This window comes from Spermophilus citellus (assembly GCF_964194105.1).
Source record: "Spermophilus citellus genome assembly, chromosome: 6".
Classification (NCBI taxonomy): Eukaryota; Metazoa; Chordata; class Mammalia; order Rodentia; family Sciuridae; genus Spermophilus; species Spermophilus citellus.
The window spans coordinates 15,036,150-15,049,053 of NC_138187.1; the positions used below are offsets into that span (position 1 = coordinate 15,036,150).

At 32.6% G+C, this 12,904-nt stretch overlaps 1 protein-coding gene across 1 annotated transcript in view; it reads left to right on the top strand.

Annotated features, from left to right (window-relative positions):
* LOC308652313 (phospholipid-transporting ATPase ABCA3-like) overlaps positions 1-12,904 on the top strand; it is a gene marked incomplete at both ends in the record, with an annotated part of 136,600 nt that overhangs the window by 6,437 nt on the left and 117,259 nt on the right. Inside the window, 3 exons of the mRNA XM_081300060.1 lie at positions 3,723-3,982; positions 7,177-7,293; positions 7,753-7,870. Of these exons, the coding sequence (XP_081156186.1) occupies positions 3,723-3,982; positions 7,177-7,293; positions 7,753-7,870 (495 nt within the window). The remainder of the gene's footprint in view (positions 1-3,722; positions 3,983-7,176; positions 7,294-7,752; positions 7,871-12,904) is intronic.

Here is a 12,904-nt window from a genome sequence, read left to right on the forward strand (position 1 = left end):
AAATTGGTATGTCAAAGAAGTTCTAAAAACCTCAGTCAGGATAAATATATCTACCATAATCATACACATAAATTGTAGAAAATCAGCAATGAGGAGAAAATCTGACAGGAACTTGTCAAAAAAAAAAGATATATTACATATAATTGATTTTCATTATCTTCAGTGATTATATTCTTTAAAGTTGTCAAGAATACTAAATTAGCAAATGTTTAATCATTGTTCCAGGGGAAATATAGGATTAGGTTTCTATAAGCAATTGGTCACAACATGTTTGTCAACTCATCAACATATAGTCTAGTTTTATGTGTGTTTCTGTTTTTAAAATCTTAATATCTGTGGTTAATTTGTAACACTGTAACACAACACATTGGCACTGTAATTCAAAAGGAACATTACAGACCTCTTGTTCTTAGAGAACATTACATTTTAAAGGTGAACTTACCAACCGAAAGCATAAAAATGTGGAAAACTGATATGAAAGTCACATACTTACAGTTTGAGAGCTGTAAGAAAAAGAATTACCCTAATCTAAACAACAGAATTTTTTTAAAAGGAGGGTAAAGAAGAACCTCAAGGACAGATGGAGTTATCCAAAAAATCTAATACAATGGAAGGAGGCCCTCTTCGTTATACAAAATACATATATGATGGTGTGAGGGGGGAAGGAAAAAAAAGAGAGAAATGTGTCCCATTGGGTAGAGAGAGGTGATGGGAGGGGAGGGGAAAGGAGAGGGGGATAGGGAGGGCAGCAAAATACAGCAGACACTAGTATTGCTATATGTATATACGTGGCTATATAACCAATGTGATCCTGCAATCCGTACACATGGAAAAATGAGAATTCATACCCCATTGAATCAAATGTTTGATATGTCAAGATCATTGTATTGTCTCGAGCAACTAATAAAAAATAAAAATTAAAAAAAAATCTAATACACTATCAGAGACTGAGATGAAGAGGAGAAAGAGAACAAAGCTGGGGGGCGGGAAACACAAGGGATAATTGTTATGTTCCTCATGACAAAAACATTCCTCTTCCCATTACGGGAAGGAGAATGCCAGTCATTCAGTGAGACCGCCTCCCACAGAAAATGACTGAAAGTTTCTCAGATTTGAAAAGAGACAGAAATCCACTGAAAACTAAAGACAAAAAAAAAATCTTGAAAGCAGCCAGAGGAAAATTAACATGTTACATACAGGGGAAAACAGTATGAATGACAGCCTATTTCAGAAACCATGGACATTAAAAGGAAATTGTAATTAATCAAATTACATTTTTATGTATGTACAATTGTGTTATGACAAGAACAAGACCCATTGTTCTATATAATTAATATGCACCAATAATCAAGGGGAAATTGTAAAATCTCAAGCATGGAAAGAAAATGTGTTGCCAGCAGAACATCCTAAGAATATGACTAAAGGAAATTCTCTAAACATAAAGGAACTGATTTTTTAAAAAAAGAAAACCTGAAAACATCTGGAAGGAAGGAAGAATATTATAGGAAAAAATATGGGTAAATATAATAGATTTTTCTTGAATTTTCTGAAGTATGTTTGATGGTTGAAGCAAAAATTTTAACACTGGTGAATGTAGTTCACATTATAAGTAAAAAAAATTGACAATTCTATTATAAATGAAGGAGAATAAATGTATATAAAGGGAATTAAAATTTCCGTACTTAGAATTATACTAGTTAGTTGTGAAAAAATTATTTGTAAGTAATGTAATACAGAGAACAATGACTAACAAAGCTATGTGAAGAGTTAGTTAAGCAAAAATTATGGATTAAATCAAATGGTTGAACATATATAAGATTGAAATACCAAAAGGAGAAGTAAGAAAGAATAGAGCAAAAATTTTTTGAGGAATTAATGACTGAGAATTTTCTAAAAGATGACAGACACTAAACCAAAAACCCCCCAAAAGCTTAGAGAACATCAAGCAGGATCAAAATAGAAGCAAACAAATGGAACTCCCCATTTAGTCATATCTTACTCACACTATATAAAATCAGTGACAAGCAACAATAAATGTTGGCAAGATTATTGGGAAAGGGGTACGCTCATACATTGCTGGTGGGACTGCAAATTGGTGCAGCCACTCTGGAAAGCAGTACAGCGATTCCTCAGAAAACTTGGAATGGAACCGCCATTTGACCCAGTTATCCCACTCCATGGTATATATCCAAAGGAGTTAAAATATATACTACAGTACAGTGATGCAGCCACATCAATGTTTGTAGCATCTCAACTCACAATAGCTAAGCTATGGAACTAACCTAGATCCTAATTAGAATAAGATATATTCCATGTATATATAATATGTCAACAGATGCATAAAGAAAATGTGGCATATATACATGATGGAATGTCACTCAGCCATTAAGAATAACAACTTTATGACATTTGCCAGCAAATGGATTAATCTGGAGATTGTCATACTAAATGAAATAAACTAATCCCAAAAAACAAAAGGCAAATGTTCTCTCTGATATGCAAATGCTAACACACAACAAAGGAGGGAGGGGAAGAATAGAAGTTCAGTGGATTATATAAAGGGGGATGAAGAGAAGGGAGGGGAGTTGGGAATAGGAAAGACAGTAGAAAGAATCTGAAATAACTTTCCTATGTTCATATATGAATACACCACAGTGAACCTCCACATAATGTACAACCACAAGAATGGGATCCTAATTAGAATAAGATATATTCCATGTATATATAATATGTCAAAATATACTCTACTGTCATGTATATCTAAAAAGAAAAAAAGATCAATTACAAATGTTAAACCTTGAAGGTATTATATTGTGCCAACAAGGGAGAATTCACAGCTAATTTCATGTGAGAAACAATGTAAGCAAAAAGAGAGTGACATTTTCAAAGTGTTGGGGGAAAAAACCCATTAACCCAGAAATCTGGTGACCCAGTGAAAACTTTCTAACAAAGAAGAAAGAAAGCCTTTCTCACAACAAAATTTTTAAAAATCTTGTAGAAATTTATTGCCAACAGACCTGTTCTGTATAAATTATCTTATACTGCCTTTGCAACTTGTCTGCAAAAGCTGTTTATTTTTTAAAAATTAAAACTATATTTAAAAAAATATCTCCACCCAAAGTATCAGGAAGAGATTTTCTCAATCTAATAAAGCACATCTGTGGAAGATAGGTAGCTTATTGGTGAAATAGTGAACATTTCCTCCTAATATCAGGAATAAAGCAAAGATGTTTATTTTCATCAGTTTTGTTCATCAAATTATTGGAAGTTCTAGAGAAAATATCAGAAAAAGAAGCATCATAACATTTGGAAAGGAAAGAGTGAAATTATCTTTATTTACAGCTGACACACTCATTATGTATTTGGGTGGCAAAACTCTGATAGCTGCTCTGAAATTTAGACTATAACAAGAGCCTTGTTACAAAAATTAACTTATGTTGTTTGCCTTTGACATACAGTCATGTGTGGCTTCACATTGGAATAAAGTATGAAAAATACATCATTAGGCATTTTACACTTTCACAGCATGATCGTTATAGAGTGTTCTTACACAAACTGATGGCTACATCACTAGGTAATTTTATATGACCCCTACTCCACTATTGTACAGGTGATCTATTTGTTGACAGAAGATGACCATACTTTATTGTGCTTTTCTTTTGTTTTTGTTCAACTCAGCTATTTTTTGGTCTACAGTACTTAATCTTTGTTTTCTCATTTAGGGTACATCAGTGAAGGGTTCCTGCTTGTGCAACATGCCTTGGACAAGGCCATTATGCTACATCACAGTGGCACTGCTGCAGAAAAACTGTTTAATGGTGTTAGAATTTTTGTTCAGAGATTTCCATACCCAATGCAGTATCAAGATTTCTTCTATGTATTTGCTGGTATTCTTATCCCTTTAGTAACCATATGTATCTTCTCTTTGAATCATCTTATCTTAATTCAGTCCATTGTGTGGGAAAAGGAAAATCGATTAAAGGTAACTCTACTTTTCTTGTGGTAGATAGAGCTTCCCAGAAAATTTTGAGTCTGTAGGGCAAATTTATGTAGAAGATTATATTATTTCTACACACTCAAAAATGGTAGATGTTTATGTTTCAGTGGCAGCTAAGTACTTTTGACAATTACCCATAATTTTGTTTTAATTGTAATTCTTGGTATGAATTTTAGTTTTAGTTACAGAAGACTACTCCAAAGAATATTACTGATAGAATTCAAATGCAATGCTAAATGCCCCTCTAAGACATTTCTGAACTAAATAATTATCTGAACTCTTAAAATTATATCTAGACTGATTAAGATAAAATCCAATTCCAAGATACTATGATTCTGATTTTTTTTCTTAAGAGAACTTTTCAGCTTTCTTGAGTGAATCTTTTCCAGTTTTGAGTTTGGTCCAGAGTATGTTGTGTTAAACCAGAGACTTTATAGTTCAAAATTCAGTTATCACCCAATTAACCAATGATTTCTTCAATGATTTATTAGTATCTACTTAGTATTATTTTATTTATTACTATCTACTTAGTATCTACTTTATTATTGATTTATTAGTATCTACTTAGTTTCAGAGATTCTGATAAACCATGTTTTGACTCTATTACTCATTAACTCTAGAACATCATGTAAGATTTCTATATTATTTTCTAAATTGAGCTTAATTAATAAAACCTAACCTTCAGGATAGTACAATATTAAGTGAGATGTTATATGAAAATTTTTCTATCCAAAGTTACTATTGTGCAGTGTAACTGAGGAAATATATGTAGAGTGCTTAGTAGTACATTGCCTGGCATGTAGTGAGTGATCAGTAATTATGTGTGTAGCTACTGTTGTCAGCCATTTCTCCTTTTCATTTATCTTCTTTATGTAATCATGAGTCATACAATTTTCTTCCTTTCCTTTGTTTGTGGCAGCATCACTTTAAAGATGGGCTCTCATTGTTTTTTCCTCAGGGCTCTTGTTACTCATCTTCATATCCACCCTCTTGCCTCCTAATCTACCATGTACTTAGTTATCACGTTAATTGTCCTAAACCACAGATTGGCATAAATAAATATTAGGAATGTATTTATTTGATTGCTTTTTGATTTCATTTAAGCATATACATTTTCTAAAACTTGTCAACTTTCTACTTCTCGTTTTGTTGTTATTTACCTCAGGAAATCCCAATGATGACATAATTTGATGCTTCATTTATGTTTGTTTCTTCTGACTATAATACATTTCTTTCCCTTCTGATTAGTGAAGTTTCCTTTCTTGCCTCTTCCTCTAATTTCATACTTCTACCTCCTTTGTTTTCTCTTTAATTCTCCTCTATATCACTTTTTTCTTCATGCCCCCAGAACATGCTATACAATCAGTCAAGCTTTTAAGATTCTTTAATTAAAATTTTTTCATTGAAATATACATATACAGAGAAATGTGCACAAATCATGCATGTGATTGAATGGATTTATTATAAAGAAAATATGCACTAAGAGTCACTTTGTACACATTTGAAAACATTTTCCCAAAGTTATGCACTAATCTAGCTTCTAAAATCATGAGTTCATTTTGTCTTTTAAAACTTGATAAAATTGAAGCATGTATTATATGTAACTTTGTGTCTGTGTTATTCATTTAGTTAAATATGTAGATGTGTTTTGTATAAGTTAATTAAGTTTTGATTCTGTGGTATGACCATTATTATTTGGGTTGTTTAACATTTGCCCGTTATTACTGATACTCCTATGACTTTTCCTTATCGTTTTTGCTGAATGTTAGGTCATACATGTCACCCATTAGTAGCTAATGCTTGAGTTTTCCAATAAAATTCTATAGGTTTACCCATCCATTACCAATGCATGAAAATTCTTTTTTCTACCTATCTTCACAAGCATTTGGTATTACTGGTCTTTTCTAATTTTATCATTCCTGGTGAGTGTGTAATGGTATTGCATTGTATTGGATCATTCAGTTGCCAGTCTGTTTATACTGGAAACTGTATTTCTAGAAAATTCCTGCCTACATGGTTCCTTATTGAAGTTGGCTAAAAATGAAGTGCCATCAAATAAACCAATCAATAAATGGGCCAAGGAACTGAACAGACATTTCTCAGAAGATGATATATCAGTCAACAAATATATGAAAAAATGTTCAACATCCCTAGTAATTAGAGAAATGCAAATCAAAACCACTCTAAGAGTTCATCTCACTCCAGTCAGAATGGCAGCTATTAAGAATACAAACAACAATAAGTGTTGGTGAGGATGTGGGAGAAAAGACACACTCATACATTTCTGGTGGGACTACAAGTTGGTGCAGCCAATATGGAAAGCAGTATGGAGATTCCTGGAAAATTGGGAATGGAACCACCATTTGACCCAGCTATCCTACTCCTTAGTTTATACCCAAAGGACTTAAAAACAGCATACTACAGGTATACAGCCACATTGATATTTATAGCAGCACAGTTCACAATAGCTAAATGTGGAACCAACCTATATACCCTTTAGTAGATGAATGGATAAAGAAACCATGATATATATATATATATATATATATATATATATATATATATATACATACATACATACACACACACACACACAATGGAATATTACTCATCATTAAAAGAGAATGAAATCATGGCATTTGAAGATTCTTATTGGCCTTATACATTATATTCTTAAATCCTTTTAAAATATTTTGTTAAAACTCAAAATACCACATAAACTACTAGTTCTGAAGAAAATATATTATTGATAAAAATGACTGCTTTTCTTCCTCTTTTCATATTAATTTTAGTGCTTCTTATTTTTATAACTGAATAAACTGTATTTGTATTTCTTTACTACCTCCTGGAAGAGGACATGATACAAAGAAGAAAAGATTATGTGGTTTATAGCCTTATTTAAGTATTCTTCATGTCTTATCAGTATTAGGTAAATTGCTGGGGAAATGATCTCTGGGCTTATAAGAATTACAGACTCACTAATAATAATTGTAATCAAGTTATTTGAAATTCTGAGTCTTGATTTCCTCCTCTTTAAATTGGAGATAATATCTACTACTTAACTCATTTTAGTTATGGTCATGAAATTATATAATTTTTGTAATGCATTTTTAAAACTCTAAGTTTCTTATGGTTATACTGTTTTTCGTGATAATTGATTTGTTTTAACTCTTCTGCAGGAGTACCAGCTCATTATAGGAGTCAGTAATTGGATGATCTGGGCTGCCTATTTCTTCACATTCCTCTGCTTATATTTTTTGACCATTATTTATATGTGCATAATTTTATTTTTCAAGGCAAGTGTCTATTTGACTGTAGCATGGTACTGCTAAACTTTAATAGGGAAAACAGAAGTATGGTGGGAGCTCTTAAGGTGACTAGAGAATGAAAATGTGGCTTTTATTTATTTGCAGAAACTCAGATGCCAGTTAGTCTTTCAGCAAACTGTACTTTTTAAAAAATCTTTATTTTATTTTTATGTGGTGCTGAGGATCGAACCCAGGGCCCAGCGCATGCCAGGCGAGAGCGTTATTACTGCTTGAGCCACATCCCCAGCCCTCAGCAAACTGTACTTTAAACCTAGATGGGTGGACCATCTTTAATAAATGAATTCTTAATTATCCATAATCTTACTGAGTAGTATTATAGTTTCACTAGGACTAATAAAATGTTTTAACAATATTTCATGGCTTCTTTTTTGTTTTGTTATATTGCTACTTAGAGATGATTAAACAGAGTTCCTGATTTTTTGCTAGATCGAACCTGCACCAATCTTCCAGTACAGTGACCCAGTTCTTGTCTTCATCTTTTTGCTGTTTTATGCCATCTCCCTAATATTCTATAGCTTCATGATTAGTGCATTCTTTAATAAAGGTGAGTCTAAAATTTCTTATGTAAAAGTTTATTAGTGATAAAACACAGATTATATTTGGAAGCTTCTTATAAACCCCACTCTACATTCTTACTGAACAGACAAATGTCATATGCACATGGAATGTTTTGAAAAAGAATGAAGAGAATATAGGGAATGAAAATTAGTATATCACAATATATATGTGGTAGTAGGATCATATTTGTTTTTTCTACCTTTAGTTTCTACCTCACATATTGTATCTGTCTAATCTTTCCACCAGGAAAGACTATTAGAAGGATCAATATCAGCTAGTACCTGATGATGAGCCTGGTTTATGTAAAAGTAAGAAAACAAAAAAAAAATGCTCCAGTGAGAGAAAAGCTTTTACACTTAATTAATAGATGCTTATTTTTTGCTGTTTGTTTGAAATACATTGCCTGCTTCATAGAGCTGACCTTTGTGGCACAGATACACAAAATATTGTTTTAGTCAGAGTTATTTGGAGAACAACTGAAGTTGGCTAAAAATGAGGATATTTTGGACGATCAAAGAAAATTTATTATAAGGAATTGGTTCAGTGTGATTATGGAGACCAAGAAGTTCTACAATCTGCAATCTGTAACTGGAGACCCAGGAAAGCCAGTAGTTTAAAGGCCTGTAAACAAGAGGAGCCAGTGGTGTAAATCTAGTCCAGAGGCAGGAGAATATGGATGTCCAAGTCAAGTAGATAGGAAGAAAAAAGGGACGATTTTCCCTTCCTTCACCTTTTTGTTCTTTCTGAGCTCTTGATGGATTGGATAATGCCTGTCCATTCAGAGAAGGACAATATTCTGGACTTAATCCACATGTTCAGATGCTAATCTCATCTGGAAATAGACTCACAGACTTACCCAGAAGTAATGGTTAGTCTATGCCATAGTACAATCAAGTTGATACAAAATTAACCATCTTAAGAGAATAGACAGCAATGAAAATTAATGGAACATTGTACACATATAAAAAAGACATAGATGAAAATATTCCAGGTTAAAATAGACATAAGAATGCTGCGAGCCGGGAGAGGGGGATTTTGAAATGTTTTTTAAGGATTGGAAGATGGAAATAGGAAGTAAAGTCAATGTGTACAAATATCTATTCATTTATACCTTTGGGTTAAATACTTTTTGCTAGCACAGTGTCTAATAACAAAGACAAGAATTGATTCCTTGTGCTTTGAGGATTATGTGGAAGCAATTTAAATCTACATTTCCCAATTACCAATGGAAGTTTAGTATGTGTTACTAGTATGAGTCATGTTTCCTTTTCTGTAAAATCTCTTAATTCATTCTGATTTTTATAACTCTTGATAACATCCTTTTTTATTTCTTGTAACAATGTTTTAGTCAAAGTGTATTTTTGTCTGATATTAGTATAGCCAACCCAAGTCTCTTTAGGTTATTTACTTGGGGTACCTTCTGTCCTTTAACTTTCAACTAATGGTATATTCAGATTTTTTTTAAATCCTTTCTGTCACCTTTACCTTTCATAGAGATTTTAATCTTTTTAAGGTAATTATTAATGAGAATGAACTTGTATCTGCCATTTTATTTGTTTTGTACATGTCATATCTTTTTCCTTTCTCATTTCATCATCCATTTTAATGTCCATGTCATTATTTTTTCATATAATTTTTTTGTTCTTACAGGCAATTGGAAAACTATAATTAATATCTTAAATGATTTAATTTTAATTAATGCATTTTAGCTTCAGTAATGCACAGAAACTTTTCTGTCAAGCCCCAGACTGTCTTTGTTGATATGTTCACAAATCATGCCTTTATATTTCTGTGTCTATTAATATATTTATAATTATTATGTGTATTCATCTTTGCTGAATTCATTTATGAGCTCTGGAAGTCTTCTGGTTGACATTTTTGGATATTCTAAATATAGGATCATGTCATCAGCAAACAGAAATAATTTGAGCTCTTTTTTTCTACTCCTATCCCTTAAATTTGCTTCTCTTGCCTCATTTCTCTGGCTAGCATTTCAAGGACTATGTTGAATAAGAGTGGTGAACGTGAGCATCCTTGTCTGATTCCTGTGTTTAGAGGAAATACTTTCAGATTTTCTCTATTTAGAATAATGTTGGCCTTGGGTTTGTCATATATCCTTTACAATGTTAAGGTAAGTCTCTTCTATCCCTTGTTTTTCTAAAATTTTAAGCATGAATGGGTGTTGTACTTTGTCAAATGCTATTGATATAATCATGTGATTCTTCTCCTTAAGTCTGTGTATGTGGTGAATTAAATTTATTAATTTCTGGATGTTGAAACAACCTTGAATCACTGGGATGAAACCCACTTGACCATGGCACACTATCTTTTTAATGTGTTTTATATGCAGTTTGCCAATATTTTATTAAGAATTTTTGCATATATGTTCATCAAAGTTATTGGTCTGAAGTTTTTTTTCCTTGATGTGTCTTTGTCTAGTTTTGGTATCAGGGTGATACTGGCTTCATAGAATGAGTTTGGAAGGCTTCCATTCTTTTCTATTTCATGGAAAATTTTCGGAGAATTGCTACTAGTTCTTTAAAGATCTGATAGAAATCATCTGAGAATTTTGCCAGTCCTGGGCTTTTCTTTGTTGGTAGGCTTTTGATGTATGCTTCAATTTCATCACTTGAAATATATCTGTTTTTTTTTAATATCCTTCTGGTTCAATTTGGGTAAGTCATATGTCTTTAGGAATTTGTCCATATCTTCAAGATTTTCTACGTTATTGAACTATAAATTTTCAAAATGGGTTATTTATTTATTTATTCATCTTTTTGGTACCAGGAATTGAACTCGGGGGCACTCAACCATTGAGCTACATCCCCAGATCTGGTTTGTATTGTATTTAGAGACAGGGTCTCACTGAGCTGCTTAGTGCCTTGATTTTGCTGAGGGTAGCTTTGAACCCCGTGGTCTTTCTGCCTCCTCTATCCAGCTACTGGGATTGCAGGAGTGCACCACAGTGCCTGGCCTCAAAATAGTTTCTGATGATCTTCTGTAATGTCTGTGGTGATAATTTGCTGCCACTGAACTATTGTTGAGCATTTGGTCCCACAATTATGCATGAAGACTCTTGAGTCTTAAAATTGACAATTTGTTTACTGAGGGAGAATGCTAAGCTGCAGACTGCTTTGTAATTGCACACAAATCTTTTCTAGATCAATATGAGGTTAAAAATTAATTATGGCATAATATATTGAAAACAACTAACTTGATTGCTGGTATTAAGAAAACATTTTTTTCCTAGTGACAAAACAGGATATGTTCTCATAAAATCCCAGGAAACATACACCTGAAGTATGTAGCAGGTAGAACAGTTGGGGCCTTATTTTTCTCCTTAAACGGGATCATTGTGCCCCACAAGAATTAGCCTAGGGTGAGAAGTTATTGCTGTCCTGCCACATTCGGCATTCCAGCCTCGTTGGCTTTGGCTAATAAACAGGAACTCTGCATTTGGATTCTTCAGGGTGCACTTTCTATGACCTCAGGAGTTAAAACCCCAACAATATTTCCTTTTTTATCTTGGCTTTTGTTAATTTGAGTTTTTTTTCCCTTATTTCTTTTGGTTAGTTTGGCTAAGAGTTTATCAATTTTGTTTCTCCTTTCAAAAAACCAACTCTATTTCATTGATCTTTTGTATTTTTTAAAATCTCAATTCCATTGATTTTTGTTCTGATTTTAATAATTTCCTGTCTCTACTGATTTTGATATTGATAGTTCTTTTTAAAAATTTTTTTAGTTGTAGATGAACACACAATATCTTTATTTATTTTTATGTGTTGCTTAGGATTGAACCTTGGGATGTAATATTAAATTATTTATTTTGTATCTTTCTATTCTTTTAATATATGAGCTCAATTCTATGAACTTTTCTTTTAGGTCTGCCTTCATACTGTCCCAGAAATTTTGAGGTGTTATATCAGTATTCTAAAATAAGAATTTTTTTATTTACCCTCTTATTTCCTCTGCTATCAATTTATTATTCCAAAGCATGTTGTTTAGTCTCTAAGTGTTAGAGTGGTTTCTATTTTATCTTATCACCGATTTCTACTTTCATTATGATCTGATAGAATGCATGGTATTATCTCTATTTTGTGTATTTGCTAAGATTTTCTTCGTGACCTAAAATATGATATATTTTAGAAAATTTTCCATGTTATGCTGAAAAGAAAGTGAATTCAGTTGTTGATGGATGAAATATTCTATAGATGTATTTTAGGTCCATATTATTAGTTGTATTTGATAACTACAAAGTAATCTTTGTTTCTTCTGATAAATCTTGGCTTGAAGTCCATTTTATCTGATATGAGAATAGATACCCATGAGAATAGCTATCCCTGCTGGTTTATTAACCCCATGAGAGTGTTTTATTTCTTCCCATCCTTTCACCTTCACTCTGTGGGTGTTTTGTCTGTGAGGTGTTCCTCATGCAGACAGCATATGTTTTAGTCAGCTTTTTCACTGCTTTGGCTAGAGGATCTGACCAGAACAATTTTAGGAGGAAAAGTTTATTTGAGGACTCATAGTTTTAGATGTCTTAGTCCATAGAAGGCCTAATTCATTCTTCAGGGCTTGAGTTGAGGCAGAATATCATAAAGTAGGAGTGTGGCAGAGAGAAGCAGCTCACTTGGTGATCAGAAAGCAGATCCACTCTCCAGATACAAAATATACACCCAAGCTGCTGGGATTACAGGCATCCCCCACTGTATATTTGAGGTAGTAGCAAAATAATGCAAGAGAATGAGTAGGGGGTAAGAGAAGCAAGTATAAACTAGAGCTAGGATAATAAAGATAAGAAGGAAGATTGATTCCAGTCAATGCTTTAAACCATTAGATGAAATACATTCAAATAGGGTCAAAGTACAATGTTGACTGTTAGGTTAACAATTAAAGTTCCAGTTGAATAGTCATTTTTATGATCAAAGTTGACATTAGAGTTGTTTGTAGTAAAGCCTGTCAAGGTGAAGAAATTCTTGTTGAATCTTGGTTTTTATTTTATTGAAGTTTGAACATTTAG